The following is a 24,661-nucleotide window of genomic DNA, read 5'->3' as shown; positions in this document are numbered from 1 at the left end:
CCCCATGCTCATTGGCCCATGGGTTTCAAAGCAGCCTATGATCCCTGGGCACCCTGCAAATAAGTCCTCATAGTTTGAGATTGCCTGGATGTCCTTCCCCAGTGAAGTGAAGAACAAGCCCCCTCTCTGGGGCAATGTCCCTTCCCTCCCCAGCCAGCCCAAAACCCAGCAAAGGACAGAAACACACTATTATTTTGGGGCATTTTACAATTTATTACAACCAAAGGGCAAGCAAGGCATCAGGGAAAGGGTGGCAAGCAAGTTCCTCCTTTAGCTCAGCCTCCAGTTCTTATTGGGGGTACTAATCTCAGGCTATTAGGGGCTCAGTTTGGTTCATTAAGCAGAGGGAATAATTTACTCAAAGCAAAGTAATGGTAGAAAAAGGAAAAATAAAAGCTGTTTATTTTCAACGGACCAGGACAATCCAGATGTACTAGGTCCCAGCACGTCCTGAGCATACTGGTGAGAGGTACTACTCTGCCTGAGTGGCAACAGCTCATGGGAGCTAACACTGCCGAATCCTGGTGACTTGGTGTCTGTTGGCACTTCAAAGGATCCAAGAGGAGCTACCAGAAAAGTGACTAGCAGGCAGAAGACCCATCTATACTGAGGCAGCCAAGGTGGCTAGTACTGCAGAGCAGGTGCTAGTCAGTGGGAATTTTTGAAACTCTCCCTAGAAAACAGACAGAACTAGGATTTTGGGGTGGAGAAAAAATAAATCAGGATCTGGTTTAGTAAAGAAAGGACAGAACAGAGCTAGCACTTTCTCCCTTTGCTCTCAACTTGCCATAGTTTGGCAACAGAGGTAGAATTTCCCTCTCTGACATTTGGACTTAGACACCAAGATAAAAGAGAAACTTGATCCCACCTATATAAAAAATGACAAATGTCAGAGGCAAGGAAGAAGAGGAAAAAAGATCCATTTAGCACCATAAAGAAAAGGCTTCTGTAGAAACAAGTTCTACCATCAAGTCAGAGTTGAGGCAAGAAGAGGTGAACAAAAACAGAAGAGAAGCTGGGTATGTGGCTGGGTCCTGGGGCACCTTGTGCTATTGAAATAGGATCAGGGGAGTTAGCACTCAAAAAACCCCAAGGATCAGGCCCCTCATCCCTTTTTAGCAGTGTAGTTTGGACTTTTTAAAGCAGCACCAAGTTTCTCCCCTTCTTCCCAACAGCTGGAAAAGCTAGACGACAGCTAGACAGCACTTGTGTGCAAGAGCATACATTGGTAGCAAAGAAGCTACACAGGCTCTTTGGGGGGAGAGCTGTGATCCCAGCTTTGGATTCCTAAGGCACCTAACTGATGGAAAAGAGGAACAAAAGACATGATGGGAAAAGCAGAGTTTTATGATCTCCTAGAAAAAGGAGGTGTCCCCCCAACCCCAAAAGTGCTTTCCCCAGGGGTCTGATCTAAGAGGCAGCAACAGGCCTTTGGACCAGCCTCCGCACAAACAAGAACTTTGTCCAGTGCTTTGAAGGGACAGTCCAAACACTCGCCTAGGTCTCCCTACAGCCATGGGAGTTTCCTGTTATGGCTATAAGGACACTCTCTTCAGCTTTTGTTCACTTTGAAAAGTACATTCTTTTTACCTCACAAAGATTTATTCACATTAAGATTAGCAATGCTTTGATTTAAGGCTGATATTCACAATCCATCCCAAACTGATACCACAGAAGCTATATAACAGAGTCCTTTTTTTTTTTTGGTACAGGTTTGCAGCCATTTTGTATATCAAAAGAGAGAGACAGTTTTGACATTCAGAAAAGTTTACAGAGGATTTTTTTTCCTTTATGCATTGCTTTGTTTCTAAAGTCCAAGCAGCTCGCAACAGCGAGACCATCCACTCTTGTGCTTCTTTTGTTTGCTGAAACTTCAGTTGTTGCTTTTTAATCATTAAAAGAAGCTCAAAAAAAAAAAAAAAAAAAAAGGTTAGGTTTGGTTAGAAGATGGAGAAGGGAGGGAAATTAAATCTGCAGCATATTCCCATTTATTTCTGGCCACAATCAATACTGAACAACAGCTCCTGAAATCAGCTGGAAGGGAAATAAAAAAGTCCAAAGTGATTAATTCTGTAAGCAATAGCAAAACACTTTGATGCAGGGTAAATGCCAGGAAATGGCAATGTGTTAGCATTACCACACACATTTTTCTTTAAAAAAAGGAAGTCATATTTGGGTTTTGGAACCAGATATTTACCCTGGAGCATGTGTACTGTGTTGGTGAAGGTAGGATCTATGCTGCCAATTAATGCATATTAGTATATGTGCAAGGCAGTTTATAGATGAGTGTGGGCCCAGGCCAGTACCCAATGCAAGACCCCCTGGAAAACTTGCTTTAAGGGTTCTTGTGAAAAACAAAACAAAAATATACATATACAGTCTAAACACAGACCCATTTAAGAAGGCACGTGCCTGTTCTTTTGTCATTTTAGTCAGAAGTTTCTTTGACAAGGAGTCAATGCAACTTAAGATACTCAGCTGGCTAATGAAGATTTTAATCTTCATAGAAATGGGGACACAGGAACTGAGTAACTTTCACCCAAAGTTTAAATCAGATCACAGGTTATAAAGTTTGAGACAGATTGATAAAGTTCTGATGCTGATCTTTGTGCTGTCTTGACCTGCAGGTTGCATCCCCTTCCCCACCACCACCCAGATTCATTGGTTGTGGCACTGAGCATGTTCAGTTGTGCAAACATCTCTTTCTACATTAGTGAGGGGTAGTAGAAAGGAATTAAAAGAAGATACCATGAAAATGGGATGAAATTAACTCAGTAACCATGAATGGAGAAATAAATAAATCGTATATTTTTCCTCTCATTTTTTTTTACAAGTAGAAACAGTTCCAACCAAAAAGATTACAAAGAAATATACACACACAAAAGTGCCACTTTTTGTGCCATGGAAAATATTATTATATATAATAATATATATAAACTGTACACCTATTTACACCATTCAAAAAGAGAAAGAAGGCGAGTTGTTCACAGCTTCAAGCTAAAGGGTTTGAGGGTTGTTTTTTTTGTTGTCTGTTTGTAGCATGGTTTCTTGCCTGTCCAAAGGAAGGAGTGCTAAGCCAAGGTCACACAGTTGCTGTTGTTAGCGTCTTAAGCCTTTAGATCTCCCAACATTACACTGGCTTCCTCCCATTATCATAATGGACTGGATACAGAAAAAATCCTAGTTACTGCATCAGAACTCTTAAGGAGGAAGGGCCTGACTCCAAGGCAAAAAAGAAACGGGATGCCCTAATTGTGCACATGTCCGAGTCAAACATTTCACAGGCATCAAGGCAGGCAGTCCCTGCACTTAAGACAGGAGCACCCTCCACAGCAGTGACAAGAAGGCAGGACTGTTTGGAGCACATGCAGTAGGAGTCTGCTCTTCGCAAAAGCTTGGGGGGGAGCTACAGGCTTTGCATGTAGTTTGTTACTTGATCCGTCTCTTGGCAGGGTGCAGAACACAGTTGAATGGCATGGCAGTTCTGCACAGTACAACAGGAAGTAAGGCCATGCAAGTATCCAGACCAAAAAAAACTGAAGGAAGGACTCTGAGGGGGAGAAGAGGAAAATAAAAAACCAGCCACCCCAGAGATATTACTGAGATTCAAAGTGCAATGGCTCCTGGCAACTGTAAACTGTTATACAAGTAAAGATAATAATAAATCTGGTTATAATGGCTTAAAATTCCCTGGTTTCCTGGCCAGCACAATCCTTCCTCTAACCTCCCCAGCCATGTGGTTAGGGAGCTTGGACTTACAGTACAAAGGGTTAAACATTGAGCAGATGTAGCAACATCTGTCTGAACTCATTGGCTTGGATTTTTCCCCCCTGCCCCACATTTCCCCAAGCTGTCACATACCATATTGCAAAAGGCAGGGGAAGGTAAAGACAGACAGTGCAAAAACCCCCCAACATATGGGTATAAACAAAAAGTTATATACAAAAATATACAAACCCTGAATGGAACCAAAAAGTGCAAGGCAGAGAATGGGGAGATGGGGAGGGGAAGCACACAGCAAGATGTTATAAACAGTTGAATAAGGTGATCGCTGCTGGCAAAGCGAAGGTGCTGGCAACAGCTGCGTGCTCCCAGCTGATTTGGCACAAGCCCTGTCCTTCTTCACCAATCCTGGCAGAGCCATGACAATTGTGCTTCTCCATTATTGTAACTGGGGAGGATGATTCTGGGCTCTTACACACAGTTGGGAGAGGTGGTTCTGGCTATGCACGTGCATGCCCCACCCTCCAGAAGGAGACAGGCAGATACTGAAGATGGGCATTATGGCAACAGAGATTTGGTGTTAAAAGGTCCAGGCCACATCTCAGTCTGCCTCCCCATTTGTTAATCCCATAGCGAATGACATGCAAAAAAGACTCATCTATCCCCACCACAAAACCACAGTCCCAGTCCAGAACTGGAGACTCTCAGCCTTACATCCAGAGAAGGGTGTTATCTTCTTTCACTTTTCACTCCTATTTTGTGTTTCTCTTTCACGTGTAAGTTGTTCTCCCTTTCCCTGATATCAACGGAAGAGAATTAGCAGGCACATTGTTGGGGGGTGTAGGAAGAGGAGGGGAGAATCAACTGCATCCAGTGTTAACTATGAAACACAGAAAGGGCCCCCAAGACAGTCAAACCTCATGCACATTCAGCCCCAAGATCCCAGCTGACTGGAGGGCTGGTTTTCTGTTGAAGAAGTAGAGGGCCCCCATCAAGTTGCTCAGGCAGCAGTGTGGCACTGTGCATGGGCTGGACGGCTGATAAAGAAGGGGTAAAACAGGGGGGAAATAATTTGGGTGTTTCTTCTCCCGTTAAAGTGAGCAGCAACGTCTGACTAGAGGCACATCCTGGAGACTGTTCATGCAGCATCATCTTCCAAGCTTACCATCTGTCTCTGTTGAGGAAATAAGTTTGTTACCACTGGTATGTCACCATTTTGCAGAGTCCTAAGCAGCATGGGACAGAGGAGAACCAGACATAAGCCTCTGACTACAGAGGGATCCTTTCAGGCTGAAGGGAAATCCTCCCCAGCTATTGGCAATACAGGGACTATGGAGACAGCTGGGGTAGATGCTGTAGAGCAGTGGGTAGATGTGCCCAGGAGCTAGGCTTGGGGCCCCAAGGAAGGAGCTCCTAGTTATACCAGGACTCAGAGGAGATGCAATTTCTCCAAGAGAAGAGCACAACCAAAATGTCCCTGGGATCCTGTTCTCGGCCTAGACACCCCATCCCCATGGCCCTTCATACAGCCCAAGCATTCCTCCCTCCCCGCCCCCTCATCATCTGCATCACTTTGCAATGCAGGAGGGAACGGCAAACCCTGTGTAGCAGCTGCCTAGGAAGAACCCAATCCTATGGCTCCAAGAACCACAGGCAGACACTGAGCTGTCTCACCGAGGGGTACGTGTAGCCATCCTGGCTCCGGCAGATGTGAATCTCATCCTCTGTCGTCTTTTGATAGACTGGGTTGTCAAAGTTGATGCTGTTGGTGTTCTTGAGATGCCAGTTCTTCCACACCAGAAAAGCAGCAAAGGCAACCAAGCTAATGAGCACTGGGGGAAGGAGGGAAGGTACAATGTTAATTTGGGCAGCTCACACACAACTTCCCTTGCACTTCCCACAAGTTGCTGGCAGTCTGCACTGACTCCATAGGGAAGCCCCATTTAACAACAGCCAGCTTGATGTCCCCCACAGACTCCAAAGCCATGTCCCAACCCAGGGATGAATGCAGAAGATTGAGAGCATTATTGACATGACAGACAAGGCCAGGAGAGACCAAGCAACTTAGATTAGCCCAGTGATTCTCAACCAGGGTGTCACAACACCCTGGGGTGAACCAAGATCCTTTCAAGAGTGCTGCGGGGTACCACATGGTATTAGTACCATTAGGTGTGCAAACATGATTCACAAGAAGAGGCCATAGATTTCAAATAGAAATCTATAGCTGTGGTATTTCTATGTTCTTTGCAACATAACTAATATATTATTTTTTCTGTAGAATAAAAAGAAAGCAAGCCAAGACTGGCATTTTTCAAGGATGCCTCAAGTCTACCCAGGGATGTCTCGAGTCCAAGAAGGTTGAAAATCACCAAATTAGACCATAAACTAGAGCCCTCACTCTCCAACAAACATTAAACTCAAGGTTCCCTCCCACCATCTCAACTTTTGGAGAATGGGGGAGCTCTGGACTGCCAGTGTTTCATGATTGGCCAGGGTTGGTGGACGACATGACATACCCAGAGGCAGGACAACAGAGAGTGCAGTGGGACCACTCTTCTCCTGGTTGGTCTCTGCAGCAATACCATTTTGCACTGGGGAGAGAAGGGAAGAAGCATATTAGCAGCTGTCAGACACCTGATGTGGGCAGGGGTATGCAACTGCTAGAAGAATCCAGGCATCCTGGACTCACTTGCTGTAGGCACTAGACCATATTTTAATATCCTGCTATAGTGCCACCTTCTAGGTAATCCTGTTCCACTTTTCCTGTGATGAAGGAAGCAGCTCTCTCACCTTGCTGGGACAGGGTGACCATCTCTGGCGTGGTAAGGCCAGGGAAGTCCCCAGCATGCTTGTTCTGCTGCCCAGTGGTAGCTGGAGATTGTCTTGTGGTCAGTTTTGGTGTGTTGGTTGTGGTTAGCAGCCGGGTTAGAGGTGTGGGCCTTACAGCAGGTCTCCCAGTTGTAGTGCTGGGCAAGGTGCTAGTAGCAGCAGGACCTGGGAGAAATGGACAAGAGGTTCAGACCTTTCTGCCTTATGCTAACAGTATGGTCACCCCCATTTCACTGGCCAAAAGGGGCAATAGCTAATCCAAGCTGACAGTCAGTGAGACTGCTGGTGAGAACAGGACCTAGGAGTCCCAGTTCCTAGCCTCCCACATCTCCCCCAGGGCTAAGAGAAACAAGGATTCCCAACTCTTATACTGCTATCCAATACCTCCCCCTTCCAATCCAACTGTGCACTGAACAAAATATTCCATCCAGCCACACGCAAGGCTCTGGCCTTTAGTTTGTCAAGTCTGGTACCTTGGGTACAGCTCCTCATGTCAGCACCCAGGGGCATGCCGTCTGGGCAGGCACATGTATACTTGGGCGAGTGGGCAGTGATCTGTGGGGCAGGCAGGCACAGGTATTCACAGCCACCATTGGAGAGGCCATTCTTCTCGCACCAGTTCTCCCCTGGGAGGACAAAAGCCAGAGGCATGAGCACCAACAGTGACTAAGTAAGCAAGGTTTGGTGTAGGAGGAAGCAGGTCATCAAGAAGGAAGAGTTATGATGTCCCTATAGGACATCTCATTCACAAAGGAGGAGAGTTCACATCATACCTGCTGGCTGCTTCAGGTTATGGTACAGGACAATATCATCAGGGGAAAGCAAGCCCTCGGCCACAACTGTGATATCAGCTCCAGTCAAGCGGTTGGCACTGAAGATGGCTTCGTTCATGATGTCCGACCAGAAAACTTTATCCTGAAAAAAGTTAAACTGGTCTGTTAGTTCATGCAGACAACCACCACCAGGGAGTGAGCAACTGCTCTTAAGAAGACAAGAGCAAAAGCCCAGCTGCCATATAGGTGCAGAGCAGAGAGCAGCCCATTTCCCGTCTCTAGCAAAGCTTCTTCTCCCCCAACCCCACATGATGAGACACCAAACATATCTATCCTGTCAGTCTGGTCCCTACACCTCAATAAGAACTAGAGAAGGTCCAAAGGAAGGGAAACAGATGAGTAGTATGGAGGGACTTCCAAGAGGCGAGACTAATAAGGCCTGATCAGTTTAGGAAAAAAAAAAAAAAAAAAAGCTTGAAGGGGAACAAAAAAAAAGTGTTTACAAAATATTAAATGGTGAAGAGAAAGTTGATAGGGATTTATTATTTATCATCTCTCACCATACAAGAATTAGAGGGATGTAACATGAAACTAGTAGGTAGTAAGTTTAACCAAAAGGAAGTTTTTTCATCCAGCATGTAATTAAAGTGTAGAACTCATTGCCATTAAATGTGGAAGCTGAGAGTTTAGCCAGATTCACAAAAGGGATTGGACAAATTCTTGGAGAAGAGGCATCAGTAGCTATTGAGCACAGGATTGAGGGGCATAACCTCTGAATCAGAACATCCTAGACCTTAAATGCTGGAGGCAAGTGAGCTAACAGTGGACAAAGACCCTGGTCAGACCCATTTTACTCTCCTTTTCAGCATCCACTCTCTGCTGCCAAAGAAGACTGGGCAAAGTGGACCTAGGGTCTGACCCAGTTAGTGGCAATTCTTATATAGATGCAGACCAAGGGACTCCACTGCCCATGGGGGAGAGTCATTCAACATTGCTACAGTTACTGTGAGCAAACAGCCCAGGTACAAACCCTTAAGTCAGCTCCAGGGAAGACTTTAGCAGGTCAGTCCTAAGATAACCATTTACTAGCAGTGCTCACCTCAAAGACTGTGACAGCAAAAGGGTGAACTACATTTTTCTTATCCTCAAGGATGGTCTTCCTGTTCCCACCATTTACATCAATGCTGGAGATGGAGTGTAACTTGGAGTCCACCCAATAGAGACGCTGATGTACGAGATCTGAAGAAGAGAGGGGGCAAAAGTGAAGGCTATAGGAGAGCTGAGAGCAGAGGTTTTGCAGCAAAATCAAGAGGCTGATTGGCGATCCTAGCATCCAAAAAATATTTGGTGCTACAGAAGGCACAACAATTACTTGCATACAGGTTTGAGATGTCTCAAGTCCAGTGCCCAAGGGTTCCAAAGGATCCCACTGAAACAGGCCACTGTTTCTAATCTATAATCTCTTCCTGTGCTATTGTCTAGGAGAGAAATTGCCACCCAAGATAGAGCACCTGAGATAAGGAGCCCGATATAGAAAAGCTCCCAATTAACTTTCACTTGAGGAGGATTTAGCTTTCAGCTTCTTGCTTTGAAAGTCTTTAGCCAAGATCATCTTTTGTTACACACCTGCCTCAGCTGCAAATCAGCACTTGTTCTCTGAGTCTCTGGGTTCCTAACCTACAGGCAGGCCAGGCAGGGAAACTACATGGATGTGGTTCACTTTGGAAGGATAAATAGACATAGGCCAATCCTCTCATCTCAGCAACAGTCTCAAGGGGCTGTGCCAAATCTTCTCTCATCACTCCTGTATCTGCATTTTGGCTCGAACCATGCAGGGCAGCAGGGGGACAGACAGACAGACTCCTCTGGACTTACCCAGGGTTATTCCATTAGGCCACTCAATGCCTTCTTTCACCAAAGGGAAGTTGTCCACACCATTCAGGCCACTCTTTGCAATTTTAGGAGACTTCCCCCAGTCAGTCCAGTACATGAAGCTACCAGGAGAAAAAGGGAGGGACATAAGGGTAAGTGAGCCAGCTAGCATGCACTTGCCCAAAGCGCTTCAGTCTCAACAGGTATCTCCCTTCCACCCTAAAAGCCCCTCTGCTGCTGTGATACAACTTGAGACACATACCCATGAACTGGGTCAACCACAATGGCACGTGGCTTTGCACCCTGCTCCTTGATAAGGATTCTTCTTTTGGAGCCCAATGTATTGGCTACAGAGACAGTCCCCAGCTCAGAGTCTGTCCAGTAGATGTTCTTATGGATCCAGTCAACTGCAAGGCCATCTGGGGCTTGGATGCCTGTGCTGATCACAGTGGTGTGGTTGGTGCTGTTGTCAGCTTTGTCCATCTGGGCACTGGGTGGGAAAGCAAGAATTGGTTATCATGCAGCTGTGAGCACCCCAAAGGAGAAGCCCAATTTTCAGGACACAGAAGCAACATTATTGTAGGCAAAGAGATTCACTGAGCAAGGCACTTGGCTGGTCTCAGTGCAATTCCACACAATGGAGTTTTACCAGTGTGTACCCGTGAGAATTTGGCTGAGTTTCAGCATTGGTAATGGCATCTGACTGGCAGCCCTGAAGACTCATTCTGTGTATGCTGCAGCAGACACCAATAGCCCAGTACCCATGCCAAGCTAGCTCAGGACCCCTGGTAAAGTCAAGTCTACCTGAAGATTTTCTTGTGGTACATATCAGACCAGTAGAGCATATTCCCAGCAATTTCCATGTCCAAGGCCACAATGTGTTTCAAGTTGGACAACAGATGTGTGTATTCACTGCGATCCAAAGTCATCTTCCGCACTTCCCTGCGGTTAGTGAAGAAGAGATAGGCGATGGTGCCTAGTGGGAAGACAAGAGGGGCTATCAGTCAGATATGTTTCTTTTTGGCACCCTGCCCCCACTCTAATCCATGCAAGCCTCCACCTGGAGCCAGAGCCCTCATACAGACAGGTCTTGACTTTGTGGAAGGAGAACTGCAATCCAAATCCAAGCTGACCCCAAGTTTAATGGCTTTAGATTTGAGACCAATTAATGCCCAGACCCAAGCCCTTCTATTAGAGGTGTAATTCACCAACACGGTTCCTGCACTAGATCCTCAGCTGGATTAAGTCAGCAGAATTCTGACTTCTGCGAAAGATCTGCCTCAAATCTAGAAGCCAAGTTAGATCTCTGATCCAGTCACAGGAAGTAAAATACACCAAGCTCCATTTGTAATGAAGGGCTGCAAGCCTGAGCTGGAGTTCTGCAACAGGAAAATGTCTGACACCAAGATCCAGTTATAACAATAAAACTGGAACCAAAGAATGCTATAACCACCTTCCCCTGGCCCGCCTCCCTCCCCCAAATAAGGTCGGTCAGGCATTGCCATGCAATTAAGATCTTCTAGGCTGGATTCTTATTAATGAATTACAATGGTTTGCCTTAAGCAAACATCCTGCCCTTTCATTCAATGCGACTCACCCTCACCACCTCATCCTGTAAGGGAACTGTCCAGATGAACTCCCTAAACAAGGCTACTGAACTTCAGACCTGGGGTTACCCATAAGCAGTTATGAATAGTTCTGTGACTAGTTTCAGTGGCATATCCTGGGATAACTAAATGCCGGAAGAGGCTGCGTTTATCACTAGGAAGAAGAGAATCTCAGGTGTCCAAGGATACACAGCATTTACTTGTAGCATTGACTGCTTACTACTTACTGAATTTTGCCTCCAAAGAAAGGAGTGACCACAAGCCCTGGGAATTTCCAACTTACCTACTGCTTTGCAGGTCTTAGTAGAAGGGTCCATCTGGTATCCTTCATCACATTCACACTTGTAGCTTCCGTCCAGGTTCACACAGAGCTGGCTGCAGGTGTCAGGGTCCAGACACTCATCAATATCTACAGCCCAAGAGGAAGATATTAAAAACCCACTAGGCAACATGGAAGACACAGCATCCCAGCACAGCTTTTACATAGGAAAAGACTTCAACATGGCTAAGAGCAGCCACATACGGCTGGTGCCAGAGATCACGTTCATTAATAGTATATCTGATGTGATGGGTACTCAAACTGTACTCAACAAGGAGAACTAGCAACTTGCAAGCTGCTTGCCATTCACATCAGTCAGTGGCCTGCACTTCATGCTGGATGTGGTAGTAGTCAGGAAAGGTGACATGCAAGGAGCTATGAACATTAAACACAGAACACCAATCTTCACTGCTGGGCAGAAACTCTCTGGACTGCAAGCACAGCACAGAAATGTTGATGCTGTTAAATAGGGAAGTCAGGGAACTCCACCATGGTAAAATGGAGAGCAATGAAAATGCTGACCACAGCACAAGACACCAAGGTGGATGTGGGTTTTAACTATGCAGTGATTCAAGGGAGGTTGAGGCAAGGCATTTACCTTCACACTTTTTCCCATCGACCAGTTGGAAACCATCAGGACACAAACACTCATACCCAATCTTGAGGTCTTTACATATATGGGAGCAGTCACCTTTGTTGTCCAGGCATTCGTTCATATCTGGAGGAGAGACCATGGAGGGCTTAAGCCAAGTGCTTTGCCATGATGATAACAACACCAGCATCAACACACTCAACTTGCTTTCTGTCACTAATGTCCTGATGCTCCCTACACACTTCTATACAGCCATATCCACCTATTTCTGCAACACTGGTTTTCAGCCACTTTGTGAAATAATTGCTGCCCCTTCGCAGAACAATGCGAGACAGATGTTTTCACCTGGGGTGGATACCTGTACTGTGACAGAGAGGTTGACTTGTGGCCAATGTGAGCTAGCCAAGGACAGTGTCTAAGCCCTAGCATTAAGACACTGAACAAAGCCAGCTGGGTTTCTCTGTGAAGTCCAGACAGAGGAAGAGACCTGCATGAAGATTTTCCATGCTTGTGGGCTTTGTTGGTTGCCTCCGTCCCCGCTTTTTGCTACGTGTCAGGGTGTTTTTAAGCCTCCCTCAGGGAGGTATTGGTGTTGGCTGCAGCCCAGGCTGGGGATGGCGACTGGGCTATGCTAACGCTTCAGCTAGGACCAAAGCCAGAGGTTCCTCACTGGAAGGTCTGGACACTCCACTCAGTCAGGCTGACTGCCATATTTGGGGTCAGGAAGGAATTTTCCGTAGCAGAGGCACAGCCTCTACCTGGGTCTCTCTTGAGTATATATTTACAGCCTTTTATATAAAGCAGGACATTGGCTGCCATGGTTCCCTTGCTTCACCTGTGGCAGGTTCAGGGGTGATGTCTGGTACTGCACGAGGGGTGACAATAGTCTTACAAAAAGTTTAGATTATGCATTGTATTGGATGGTTTGAATAGGTATGATTATAACTCAGGCAGGGGGTTGAATTAGATGACCTCTGGAGGTCCCATCCAGCTCTACTTCTGTGATCCACCTAGCTGTTTCAGATCCATGAAGCTCTCCCTGCCCCACCCCCTTTCGTGCAAGGCAAAACAGAACAAGTTCTTACCACACTCCTTGATGGGCTCATCAGACCAGTCCCTGCAGTCCCTCTGCCTGTCGCATACTTTGTCCATAGAGATGCACTCCCCAGAGTGGCACTTGAACGTGTTCACACCTTTGCAGGATGTCACTGCAAGAGAATGACTGAGCATCACACTGGGCTTCTCAGTACCCTGACCTATTACTTCTCACTATTCAGCCTCTCCTGGAGGAGTGTACCACACCTCCAGGGCTTAAGAGAGAGGTCATAGCCCACAACTGGAACCATTTATCCCAAAACAATGTGCTCCCCACACCCACTCCTTCAGCCACTGGACATTTAGCTGCTTGGATGAGCTCACTACAAGCCAACACTGGCTTTGTAAAGCTCCAGGATATAGCAGGTTCTAGTCTATGGCCATGGTGCCTGCATACAGTCCTCACCATTGTCACAGCTGACCTCGTCACTCAAGTCCTTGCAGTCATACTCCTTATCACACTGGCGGCTCCCATGGATACAAGTCCCATCGTTGCACTGAAATTCATCTAGGCGACATGTGGGCTTAGCTAGGGAGATGGAGAGGAGGGCAGAGATGCTCAGTGATAGCAACTAGGCCGGCTTACTTCCCTTAGTTCCATAAGGATGAGGAAATATTTCTCACTATGCAGGTAAAGCCAGTGTAGGTTCCTTCCCAGCTTATTCCCTAAGATTTTTTGGTGGCTAGGGTTGAAACAAAATACCATGTTGCTCGTTTGCCTATGGGACTAAAAAGTGGAAGCCTATGCAACCCTCAAGGGCAGTCTCAACTGGTTTTAACAGGGGGGCTGAATTTAGCATCAGATCCACTAACTCTCATTCCACTCCTCTAGCCAAATACAGCATAGGCAGTGGTGAGGCCAGCTGCACCTGCCATGCTCCAGATGGATCATGGGCTTGGAACAATTTCACAACAGAGCTTTCTGGGATAGGTAACTTGGCCAATGTTCAGAGGCCTGGAAAAACTAGAACTGGATTGAAAACTTATCTGCTCACTTCATCAAAGCCACTGGCCAGCCATCATGTAGTACAGACACCAGCCAACCCCAGGTCTTCCTCTAGTGTTATAGTGAAGGGAGGGAGGGGTTGAACATACCACAGTTGGCCTCATCTGACTTGTCCCTGCAGTCAATGCTGCCATCACATCGCCACCGCATGTGGATGCACTCCCCGCTCCCACAGTGGAACGCCAATGGGAAGCACGTGTCAACTGCTTTTGTTGTTGCCCGCTGTCCACAGTACTGGGGCCACTCATCAGAACCATCAGGGCAATCTGGGTCATCATCACAAGCCCATAGCTTGGGGATGCACAGGGAGCTGTTGCAGCGGAACATCTCAGGATTGCAGGTTGGGGTGGGGCAATCAGCCTCATCGCTCCCATCTTCGCAGTCATGCTCTTCATCACAGACAAAATCCAAGGAGACGCATTTCCCATTCTGGCACTGGAACTGGTTGACAGCGCAGGTCTTGGGGGCTGGAGGGAACCCAAGGCAGAGGTGGATCAGCCATTCAAGCTTGGTCTAGAGAAAGGCACTTTGCCCTTTCTGCTTCACAGGGCTTAAAGGACTTGACAGGCACAGCTGTGCATCTCCTGAAAGGCCTGAGGCAAGACTAGCAGCCCTATTTCCCAGGTAGGAAAGCACAAAGAACTCTAAGTAGGACCCTGGAGTCCTGACCCGCCACACCCCACCTCCCAGGGGCATTACACCCCACTCACTCCCAGACTCTACTTCCAATTTCTTCCAGGATGAAACCACTACTCTACCTCTGGGAGGGAATGTGGACAAGAGCCAGGGTCTCTGCTCAAACCAAGCTCCCCCTCATTTCAAGCAATGCATTCAGGTCATGCCAGTTAATCCTGGCTGCAGCCCTTGGCCCTTGACATCTGCTGGAGTCAGAAACACAAAGCAAAAACAGTACAGCAACTTACAGCAGTCCAGCTCATCAGCACCATTCTGACAGTCCTCCTGGGAGTCACACTTCCAAGACATAGGGATGCAGCGATTGATGCGACCTCCACAACTGAACTCCCCTGGCTTGCATGATACAGATTCTGGAAGAGACAACGCAGAGGAAAAAAAAAACAAAAAACAAAAAAACAAACAAACCCTCTTTTAATAGGTGCTGCTGGCAGGGGCCCAGGAGGCCGATTTACAACAGCTTCTTTGGGCCTAAGGGGAACATCCAGGGACACTACTTACGGCAGGTTTCAAGAGACTCATCTGAATGATCGTGGCACTCAGCACGCCCATCACACACCCACTTGTAAGTAATGCACTTTCCGTCCCCACACCGGAACTCGTTCTTGCCGCATTTGTCCATTTCTACAAGATAAGGGACAAGCAGCAAAAAAAAAAAAAATAAAAAAAATCAGTGTTGGCCATGTATGTGGGAAGAAATGAGCTCCCCTGGAAAAGCAAATCCAAGGCTGAGTTTTAGTTGCATCAAGCCACATGCCACAAGACAGATAGCAGGGAACAAGGCTGAATGGGTAGAGGTGGACTGGACCCACTAAGCCAACATCATCTTAGTGAAATTCTAAATTAAACCAAAGAATGTCTGCTCTTCCAAAGCAGCAGGAAAATTTGGGATAATTCTTTTCCAAGCTGCTATAAAGTCAGGACTTGCTCTAAGAAAATGGATTTCGTTTGGACTGATTGGCACAGTTCACCAGAAAGCACATGGATGTGGACCAAACCCAGTTTGTTGGCAAGGAGAATAAGCATAGGTATCTTCAAATTGTTATATCCAGGTGGTTATCCTCACATCACCTGAACTACCATGGGTATCAGAATAAGCACAAGAAGAGTGTTCCTCTGCTTGCCATTCAGAGGAAAGAGAGATCCATTCACCAAATACAGTCTAAAAAAAACCCCAACAATTTTCAAGCAGAAGTTGCACACAAGACAACCTTCCTTTCTGGTACTTCCCAAAAGACATTCTGGAGTTTCCCCTTCAATAATTTTCAATAAAAGGTTATAGGGAGGGGAGGGCTAAAAAGTTGAAGCCTCAGCTAAAAGCAGGGAGAAGTTTGTTCCTACAAGCACAGTAGAAGTGGAGTATCTCTCTATGGAGTGCAGCACTCCCATAAGGAGTATTCAGTCATTTTCATTTAAATTATTAAGGCAATGCATCTCCAAGGCTCTAAGCACCCAGCACAGCATTACTGAGCCAATTGAGTTTTGCATCATCTAAGCAGCAAATTCAGAGGCACCCAAGCAGCCAGCCACCACAAAGAGCTCTCCTTAGTGTTCCAAACTGACTGTGAGCTTCTTAACTCAGGGACTTGTACATAATAGTCTTAGTAGAGTGCAGCTCAGCATACCCAGTTTGAGGGTGGGTCTGCACCCCACACCAAGCTTGACTGCTGTGGCTACACCAGCCCCTAGCTGGTCAGTTTAAAGCTAACTGAAGTATATCTCTGTAGTCAACAACCATAGCCTCTGGAGTGCTTTGTCTATATGGGCACTTCAGAAACCACTCTTCCCAGCCTTCCGCAACTTATTACAAGGAGGGGACCCAGCTTAAGCAGCTTAGCAACCACAGCAGGCTTCTTTTCCTATGCCAACATGACAGGGGAAGCAGAAAGAAGGAAAAAGCCCAGCTTAATGGAAGGCATGCTGACTGCAGTAATCTAATTATCACAGCACCATGCCAGTCACTTAGGAAACCTGGCTGGAAGACTAGCACTAATGTTTTGCATTGGGAAAGTTGAATGACTGGGCTTGCCAGAGGCAAGTGGATTCTTACAAGATACCTACCCCTTACCTCTTCACAGTGAGCAAGCCAAGGATTTTGCTGTGAACATTCAATACTGTAGCCATGTGCATCTAAAAGACAGTGGGGGTGTCTGGGAGAATGGGGGGGGCCGTGTCTCGCTTTGTAACTTGCCCTAGCAAACAAGTAGCTGCCCAAGAGACGCATCAAATATTACAAGTCAGATCCAAAACTACTGAGTAAGTGGGAATCTTTTTAGCAACATCACCAAGTGAGTTTTGGACCAGCTCCTAAGAGCCTATGATGATTTAGTAGCCTCTATTTTCTCTGTTTAGTAAGTGGGCAACCCTGCTATAATGGAGTCTCCATTCTGAATCCCAGCAACCAGACAAGATACTTGGATGTGCTCACTAATGCCATAAGAAGTCTGGGGGACGAAGGAGGAACTTCAGAGTGACAGGAAGAGGATCCAATGGGTTTAACTGTTCACAGCAAGTGAGAAGCAAAAGAATGTGGCCTGATCTAAAAACACCCACAAAAAAAACAAAACGGGGATTTTTGCTCCATTATTGCAGTTTCTTTGCTATCCCGGTCATAAAGCACAAGCTGCATTTCACATGGGTCCAAAAAAAATTCTGGTTTAACTTGTGACCATCTGCATATCACAGCTGGAGTGTGTTTCAGGAAGGGGGTAATGGTTTGTCATTTTCACGTGGGAACAATGAGGTGGGAGCAAGTGCAGCTGAACAGAGAAGACAGCGAGCACAGACAGGATAGGAAGGTTAATCACGGCAAGAGATCAGAGGCAGAAGCTTAGGAGCCCACCAAGATCAAAAAGAAGGTCTTTTTACTGGTGTCAGATCTGGCTATGGAAGGGCTCTGGAGATAACTACTAGCATGGAACCACCACCAGCTAGGAAAGGAGTACGATTAGCTGTAAGCAGAGCATTGCGGTTTTGCCAACCTCTGCTATTTTATCATGAGCTCCATTATGCTGGAAGGCCTTCCTCAAGGCTCAGCTTGAGTCACCTGATTTAAATACATTTCAGCTTTAAAAACTTTTTTTTTGTTTAAATAATTTTCTAGCACTCTGGCTCCCAAGGGAAAAATCCTGCCACAAAGTTCCAGACTTCTTCATCAAAGTGACAGGGAAAAAGAGAAAAAGAAAGACCATGATTTTTAAAACCAAGCTATTATCTTTGGCAGACAAGGTTCTGTGGATGAATATAATCTTTTATTAGACCAACTTAAATAGTTGGGAAAATTTTTTATAGCCAGCTTTTGAGTTAAAAAAACAAACAAACAAACACAACTCTTGGTCAGGCTCAGGAAGTCTCTGCAGTTGGTGTATGCCATTATCTTTGAACACTTAAGAAGGAGGCAATAATGTTTCAAATTACAGGGATTTCCCTGTTACACCAAGGGGATTACGCTTCACTGTGACATTCAGAGCAGAGGAAGAATAGCTCAGTCAGAGACTACTTTTACTTGTTATATCCCTAGCTGGTATGGAATAGCAGAGGGAGTGGCTCATGACACATCAGGTGAACTTCCAGACAGCCTTCAGAGCCTAAAGGATATCCCAGCCCGCCCACAGAGCAGCACATGAGGCCATGCTCCATTTCCCATCAGCTGCTTTTCCTTTCACAAGGCAGGAGTAACCCCTATGTTCCAGCTGACTCAAGACCACGCCTTATGCACACCACACTTGAGATCAGGAGGCGTGCACCTCACACATTTGTCACTGTCATAGACATGGCGTGAGGAGGAGTCAGAATCACACCACCAGGCTTGAAGCTCAGCCCAGCTATTAATCTTCAGAAAATAGCTCCTGATGGGTGGGCCTGGATACTGTTACTGCCTCACAAAAAAAGGCAGCAATAAGAGTATTGTTTGCTGGCTCAAGCTCTGTGCAAACAAGAGGCCCCATCAGGAGATTTAGCTATAGCTAGATACTTAGAACAACAAGGATATCCTCCTTTGCCCCACCTTAAATTTTATTGTCCAATGCTAAATTCTCACTTTTTGTGCAATTATGACAGAACCCCCACCAGAATCCCCTTTTCTCTTTAAGTTCAAATTTGGCAATACTCAGCTTTCTTGAAGCACTTGTAGTTAGGCTTCCCATTAGAGGCTATAGAAAAAGAATTGCAGATCTGTGGATCCTTTCTGCAGTGGAGGTCTTGGCCTTAATGATATGGCTGTGTATACATTGTGCCCCACTGAAACATATGAGCAGTGCATGTTTTTCTACCTAGGTGGAAAACATGAACCTACATCAGGATTTAAGGACTACCTACATCAGTGAGGATTGTAGGCAGACTGTAATGTGGGGTGGAAGGCAATATTCTCAAGAACTACTTTGTGAAGACAACTTTAGTCATCCCACTGGACTGCTTTCACTTGATTAAAATGTTGGTGGTCTGCAGAGAATTATGCTGGTTTTAGAAACTGAATGGACACTGACAGCAATTATGCCTATTTCAAAAGCTGACAACAGATTGGAAAAATACATTTGTTTTAAACACACACTACCTTCCTTTCAAAGGGTTAGATTATTAAAAAGGAAATTTGTTTTCACCGCCAGTCAAAGGAAACATGTATTGCCAGCTAATTGGCTCTTCCTTTTATCATCTACTTACTCATTATATAAAACAGGAGCTGGACAGTCAAATTGCCAGCCTTTAAATGCTTTTTTTCTTTAGCTACTTAAAATTTAGAGGTTTCATATAGGCTGCAACAGTAGATATACAGATATATTTTTTATTTATTTATTTTTTTTATAGCCAGTTAGAACCTCATATAAAGCATTAGTGCACTAGCAGATTTCTACCCCACTTTCTTTTTTCCCCCCACACCCAAAGCACTTTGTGTTCTGCTACAGAATCTTTTCCCAGTGACTGCACCATCCATTTATAGATAATTGCAGCCACTCTTTCCATTTCAGGTTGTGCCCAGACAGGCTCAAGGACTCTTTGCATAGCTTGCAAGATGCCTGGAAGATGTTCAAGTTCCTAGAAGCTCTGGCAAAAATCAACTGCAGAGCCCTTTAAACCTGGCACACTTCAGCCCTGAGTTTCTCCGCTGTGGCAGAGACCATCAGTCACTTGACAAACATGAATGAGTGAAACATTCGTTCTAGAGCCTGTACTTCCAAACCCAGGTATAATCATTAGTGGCATTTTGCTTTGGGCCCTGCCAGAAAGCAAGCAATTAAGATGCAGCAGGCTTCCATTTGGATTCAGGAGGAAGCAGTTGAAAATATACAAAGCTGCAAAGAAATGAGTGGGAGAGGGGGCTAAAATATTGCATCACAAAGTCGAACTTTGGAAGAGCAAGAGCAGTTAGCATGAACAAGGAAAGTTCACTTTAGGGAATTAGCCCAGAGATCACAAGGCCAAAAGGTAAAGAACAAACTAAGCCCTGGTTTTAGTTACTCTCAAAATCTGGCCATTAGTCTGGAAAAAGGACACCTTTAGGAACCTAATTCACTTAGGCTTTTTTTTTTTTAAATTCCATCAAGCATGCACCTCCATCTTTGTGAACAGATCTCTCGCGATATTTAGGCATATAAATGTGACTCCATTTTCAGTTTGGTGCAAGGAGCATGTGTAGAAGCCAAAACAGCTAATTCAGATCTCACCCCATGTAGAAACCACCAAGTTAGGAGTCGAATTTTTTAAAGTGAGAAATGATTTAACTCAGTGCTGCTGAAAGAACTTCCCTCAGTGAACAAACACCTATTCTGAGTAATATATTCTCTCCACCTCACACAAAACACTGCCGTAAACTAATGGTAGCTAAGGTTATGCTGACTCACTTCCTCATGAATTAACCTGTTTCACTTTGAAACAAAGTAACAACACCTGGCAACAAATTCAGAAACTGAATCATTCAGTTTCAGGACAAAAGCTGCTTTTCAGAGTCAAGTAAAGTTGCATCTAGTGAACCCTTCCTTTACAAAACTAAAAAAAAGTCCCCATGCAACAGTAATCCTGAAAAGTCAAGTATACTCTGAAAAAATGGGAGAGTGTGTCTCAAAGGAGTGTTTAAGAAGATAGAGCATGCATTTCAAAGCCACTGAAACAAATGACATGATTTTACTAATGCTGTTAACTTAAGAATTATTTATTCAAAGTTTTGCAAGCTGCCAGTCCATAATTAAGATTAGATCTTTCCATTTGTGTAATGTCTCTTAAAAATTATCAAAGCAAATGCCAGTGGAATTGCACATTCCCGATAGGAGCTGTTTTATCGATTACAGTACTTTTAAAGTTGCCTGAATAAATATTGACCCGAACAGTTGGACTTCTGCATCAACCAAAACTGTACTACCCTTGACTATTTTTCTCACCTCCTTTTTGTAATGCTAGGAATTTGTTTTCAAAGAGGAGGGAAGATCAGAGAGATGGCAGCATAAGCACACTAAACTTTGACGAAAGATCAGCTGTATGTAGCGCAGTCATGTTCCCTGTAGACTCTTTACTGTCCTGAACAGGAATCTGAGTTACAGAGAAATGCTTCAGGCCATCCATCCTCCCATAGTTAGTCAGGTGCAAAACTTAAGTGGGACACAATGATTAACAGCTTGTACTAGTGTGAAGAATTACACAAGACACAGGGTAACCAAGGATCTGTCTCCTTGCTGATAAAAACAAACAAACAATTAAGCTATGGAAGTTAGAGAAAAAAAAAACTGCCATCAAGCAACGCTTCATAGCCATGACCAAGGTTTAGCTTTGAGACTACAAGTCCCGACATTATGTCACTGCAATTTTGTCAGCCTTTATTTCTATGAACCTGGCATTTCAAAACAGACTATTCCAGAGATGCACTGTGGGTTACCCAAGAAAGGTCTATGAACTTGTTACTACTGGCCCTGGACTTTGATCTTGAAGCCAGTTCATGTACTTAAAAATCACAACCAAGCAGCTGAAAGGCTACAAATACAGGGCCTAATCCTGCGTAAAGGCTATTTCTCACTCCTTCCAGTTCAGTCCAAAAAAAGGTCCTGGCCACTTAAAATAAACAAACACCTTTTAGCATTTCAAACATTAGCATCAAAAGGCAGTATAAGGAGATCAAACCCCCCCCCGTGTCCTGGGGTGCTGTTGCCATGAATTTCAGTTATGAGATTTGGGGAAGATGACACCACAGCTCCTGAGCAGAGGCCACCATGTGCTTTACTGGGACTTGCAAGGAAGAAGGCACAGTCTGAGAGGAGCATGAGGACACCGCTCAAGTGGACAGGGCCACAGATGCCAACACTGGAGGAGGAGATTATGGCTGGAGATGCAAGGAAGAAAGGGAGAGGGGGGAAATTGCGGACGCAGACAGTGGCCAAGAAACTGGCACAGTTCCTGGATATTCTGGAGGGGGATGAGCCACGAGGGCAGCTGGCAGGCAGGATACAGGTACCACTGGGACTCAGGGGTGTCTTCATACAAGCACTGAGGAGCATCTACCAAGGGGATGCCAGAGATGGCGACCTGACCTGCGAGGGACTCTGCAGAGATGTAGATCATTGTTCATCTGAACCCGAGGAGGAGGCCGGTAGATTAAAACCTGCCCAAAGCAAGTCTGTGTCTACTCTGGTTAGTCTGGAAGGTGCAACTCGACCCTGCAGCGGGGACGTGATGTCGGACGAGATGGACGCCGATACTGTACAGGAGATGGTGATAAGAGGGTCTGACACAAGCCACTGTGGGAGGATCCGTACGGGGGGTGGGGGACATTACTCGGCAGCCGCAGCCCCAAACCGCCAAGGGGAACCTGCCCGCCGCCGAGACGGGACAGGACGAGACTAGCAGGGCCGCAGCCACACCTCAGCCCCTGCGCGGTGCCGCCAGCTTCCATTGGCTGCCAGAAGAGGGCCTCTCTGGGTGGCCAGTTGCCGCGGCAGCCAATGAGGCGTGGCAAAAGGGGAGAGGCCGGCTCGCGCGGACGCCCATTGGCTCCGCCGGGGGGAGACACCGCCCCTCTTTTCCCGCCCATCGCGCGGTGGCCCCGCCCTCAGCAGTGGGCTGCCTCACGCCTCAGCTGCGCGTGGCGACCCCCAGTGCGACCTCGGCCCCGGGCCCCACCCCCCAGAATAAAGCTCCTCCTGGGCGAGGCGCCCAGCTGTGGTGGCCCCGCCCTGCAAAGCCCGTCTTTTGGGGGGAGCCGGGTTCCCGTTCAGGTCTCCCCCTGCCCGTTGGGCTTCTTTCGGGGATGCGCTGGAAGTTTCCCCCAAATCATGACAGAGAAAACAGCTCTAGTCTCAGCCCGGTTGGGCCACGCTTGTTCCCCACCACCGTTTGGGCCGGGGCCAGAGTGGGCAGATCCCCTTAGAAAGCCCGCGGGCATTTCCCTGAACGTGAAAGGAGAGCAATGAATGAGTCGCTCATCACTCGCACCAGGTTGGGGAGGGAGCGCCTCGGCCGGCCGCCAGCGGAGCCGGGGCTCGGGCTGGGGTCTGCCCCGCGGACCGGGGCGGATCAGGAGCGAACCCGCGTCGTCGCCGAGTTCAAAGCGCCCAAGAGAGACGTCCCCGGGGCACCGAGACAAGTCCTGGGAGCTCTCACCTGCGCCACGTGCCTGCTAGGAGTGGGTATTAGTGTGAAGACACCCGCACACCGCCCCCCCGGGGAGAGGAGCCCTCCAGCCCACTGGCGTTAGTAATATATATGTATAATAAGTATCATTATACAGCCCCACAGGGCTATATGAAGGGCAAGCTAGGAAGCGTGTCCCATCAGCCAAGCAGACGGAGCTCCCCTCCCGAGGAAGGGCGGAAGGGAGGTGTCCAGTCCTCCCTGTCGCACCCCATCAGGAGAGAGAAATGATTCATGTGGTAAGTTATTTTACAATAAGCCGCTCCTAGATTGCATACATAGCTTTTATTACCCAACACCCCTCAAAACAGGGACGGAAAGGACTCTTCCTCAGTCCCATTGCGCTCAATACTGTTACCCCCCTCTCCCCGGGGGGACATACTGGGGAAATGTGTTTCCATAACCGCTTTTGGCTACAGGCTCATTAAAGTGTCCCAAATAGATTTTTCTTAAAAACAAAAATACACCCATTTCCCCAGCCCTCCTCATCGCCCCCTCCCCAGACTGCTCCCCACCAGCCCCCAGCACGCAGCAGCAGAGCAGGCGCCGTCCTGTGACAGACGCGCCGAGCGCTGATAGCAAAGCTTCCCACGTGGGTCCTATGGAAGAAAAAAGCATAAGAACCAAAACCCTGCACGCAAGCACTTACTATCTCCAATTACACCATTTCTTATAAACATTTACTCGTTTTGATAGACATAAAAAGGAGCCTGAACTAGAGCTCTTAAGTCGCCTACTCATTTTCCTGACTTTCCAGCATTTACATCATTCCACTTACAACCGTGGACAATGGATGCTGTGGCTTTAAATTTGCATTCAGTTGGTTATACTTCAGCCTAATATTTCTCTCTCATCATTCTGGTAGTAAGGGGAGAAAAAAAAAACTTACCTGAACTGGCAGTAATTTGCTTGAGAGCTACAAGCAGCACCAACCCTAGCAAAGACACTGTACATCGCACTTGTCTCATGCTATAGTTCGTTTTCTTTTTTCCCTCTCTTTACTTGTTGGCTTGGCTGGCAGGTCTACACCAGCTTGTCCTTTATGTGCTTTAAACAAAAATCAGGGAACCCTGGTGAAGCTGGACACTTTCTGATTGCAAATGCATGTGAGGCTAGAGTAATTTGCAGAATTTCAATGTGCTGCTTAGGGGAGTGGCTTAAAGTGGGGTGATTTTCAAACCTTTCGACATCATAGAATAGGGCGGGGCTTTTGAACGCATGATGTGACATAGGCAAGTTAACCCTGCGTGCTCCTTAGGCTTTCGCAATGCCCCTATTACTACTCGCAAGAGTGTACGAGCCCGGGGAAGATTTTCACACCAATCCAGGATGTTTAACCACATTTTCCCCTTTATGTGAGTGTTTACGAGCAGGAACGTTGTTAATCGCTTAAATGTTCTGTAAAGATTGTCTGCAAAAGTAGCTAAGTAGATTTTTTTTCAGGGACTTCCCTTAACTACAAAAGTTAAGCTAATTTTCAGAGTTTGCCTCTTATTAAGGTTAGTCAATGCTTTGGTTTCTGCAGGTGAAAGGAGTTAGTGA

General features: G+C 46.4%; 1 protein-coding gene across 2 annotated transcripts; it reads right to left on the bottom strand.

Moving 5' to 3' along the window:
- Positions 1-200: 200 nt before the first annotated feature.
- On the bottom strand, positions 201-24,244 carry LDLR (low density lipoprotein receptor). 2 transcript variants are annotated; one of them, XM_090059370.1, is made up of 18 exons: positions 24,009-24,244; positions 15,011-15,133; positions 14,740-14,862; positions 13,906-14,283; positions 13,217-13,339; positions 12,801-12,923; positions 11,722-11,841; positions 11,088-11,213; positions 10,002-10,173; positions 9,460-9,687; positions 9,201-9,319; positions 8,425-8,564; positions 7,326-7,467; positions 7,026-7,178; positions 6,514-6,717; positions 6,240-6,314; positions 5,398-5,555; positions 201-4,897 (listed from the first exon to the last, which is right to left on the bottom strand). In XM_090059370.1, exons 1-18 carry the CDS (start codon positions 24,085-24,087, stop codon positions 4,862-4,864), a joined length of 2,622 nt encoding a protein of 873 aa, XP_089915496.1. In that variant the 5' UTR covers positions 24,088-24,244; the 3' UTR covers positions 201-4,861. The 2 variants fall into 2 exon arrangements, with proteins under 2 accessions (XP_089915496.1, XP_089915497.1); XM_090059371.1 differs by lacking the exon at positions 24,009-24,244 and adding an exon at positions 22,021-22,195.
- Positions 24,245-24,661: the final 417 nt, after the last annotated feature.

Source organism: Crocodylus siamensis, chromosome 8, assembly GCF_052110815.1.
Source record: "Crocodylus siamensis isolate JL-2025a chromosome 8, ASM5211081v1, whole genome shotgun sequence".
NCBI lineage: Eukaryota > Metazoa > Chordata > Crocodylia > Crocodylidae > Crocodylus > Crocodylus siamensis.
This window is presented reverse-complemented; position numbering and strand designations above follow the sequence as displayed.